Source organism: Rhinolophus hipposideros (assembly GCF_964194185.1).
Source record: "Rhinolophus hipposideros genome assembly, chromosome: 20".
Taxonomy (NCBI): domain Eukaryota; kingdom Metazoa; phylum Chordata; class Mammalia; order Chiroptera; family Rhinolophidae; genus Rhinolophus; species Rhinolophus hipposideros.
In genome coordinates, this window is record NC_138066.1 from 17,109,604 (window position 1) to 17,110,319 (window position 716).

At 47.1% G+C, this 716-nt stretch overlaps 1 protein-coding gene across 1 annotated transcript; it reads left to right on the forward strand.

The window, feature by feature from the left end:
• Nucleotides 1-365: 365 nt before the first annotated feature.
• On the forward strand, nt 366-716 carry LOC308488736 (NADH dehydrogenase [ubiquinone] 1 alpha subcomplex subunit 5-like; the record flags this gene model as incomplete). The annotated part of the gene is made up of 2 exons (XM_081028751.1): nt 366-420; nt 550-716. The coding sequence occupies 2 exons, from the start codon at nt 366-368 to the stop codon at nt 714-716; spliced, it is 222 nt and encodes a 73-aa protein (XP_080884877.1).

The window sequence follows — 716 nt, forward strand, 5'->3', positions numbered from 1 at the left end:
GTGCGAGCAGGGCAGCACTCCTGGTGTCCACACTGAGGGAATCCAGAGAGGGAGGGGTGACCCCTTCCTGGGGGTGCTGCCATCTTATGCCCCTGTCTTGAGACTCACCCACTTTCCAGTTCTGGACATCCCACAGATTAACTTGCATTTCCTTAAAACTGACAGTGGACAGAAACTATAGCATGTGCAGAAACTGCCCTACTCAAGACCAAGCATAATTGCCACAGTCCCCCATGCACTTAACGTGTACCAGGCTGTGCTCTCTACCTGCCACATTTAGTCCTCAGCAACACGATAAGGAGAATCACTATCTCCCATTTTACCGTTAAAACTGAGGCACAAAGAGGTATAGCTGGGGAACTGCCATGGCGGGCGTGCTGAAGAAGACCACTGGCCTTGTGGGAGTGGCTGTACATAAGAGTCCACAGGAGAGGCTAAGAATGTTACACACACAGATTCTTGATGCTCTTGAGCAAATCCTTTAAAATGCCGCATATAGAGCGTATACAGAACATATTACAAGTGACAAGCTGGATGTGGTTAAAACAGAACCAGATGTTAAAAAATTAGAAGACCAACTTTGGGGTGGCCAAATAGATGAGGTTATTCTCCAGGCTGAAAATGAACTACGTCTGGCAAGAAAATTGATACAATGGAAACTATGGGAGCCTTTAGTGGAAGAGCCTCCAGCCAACCAATGGAAATGGCCAATATAA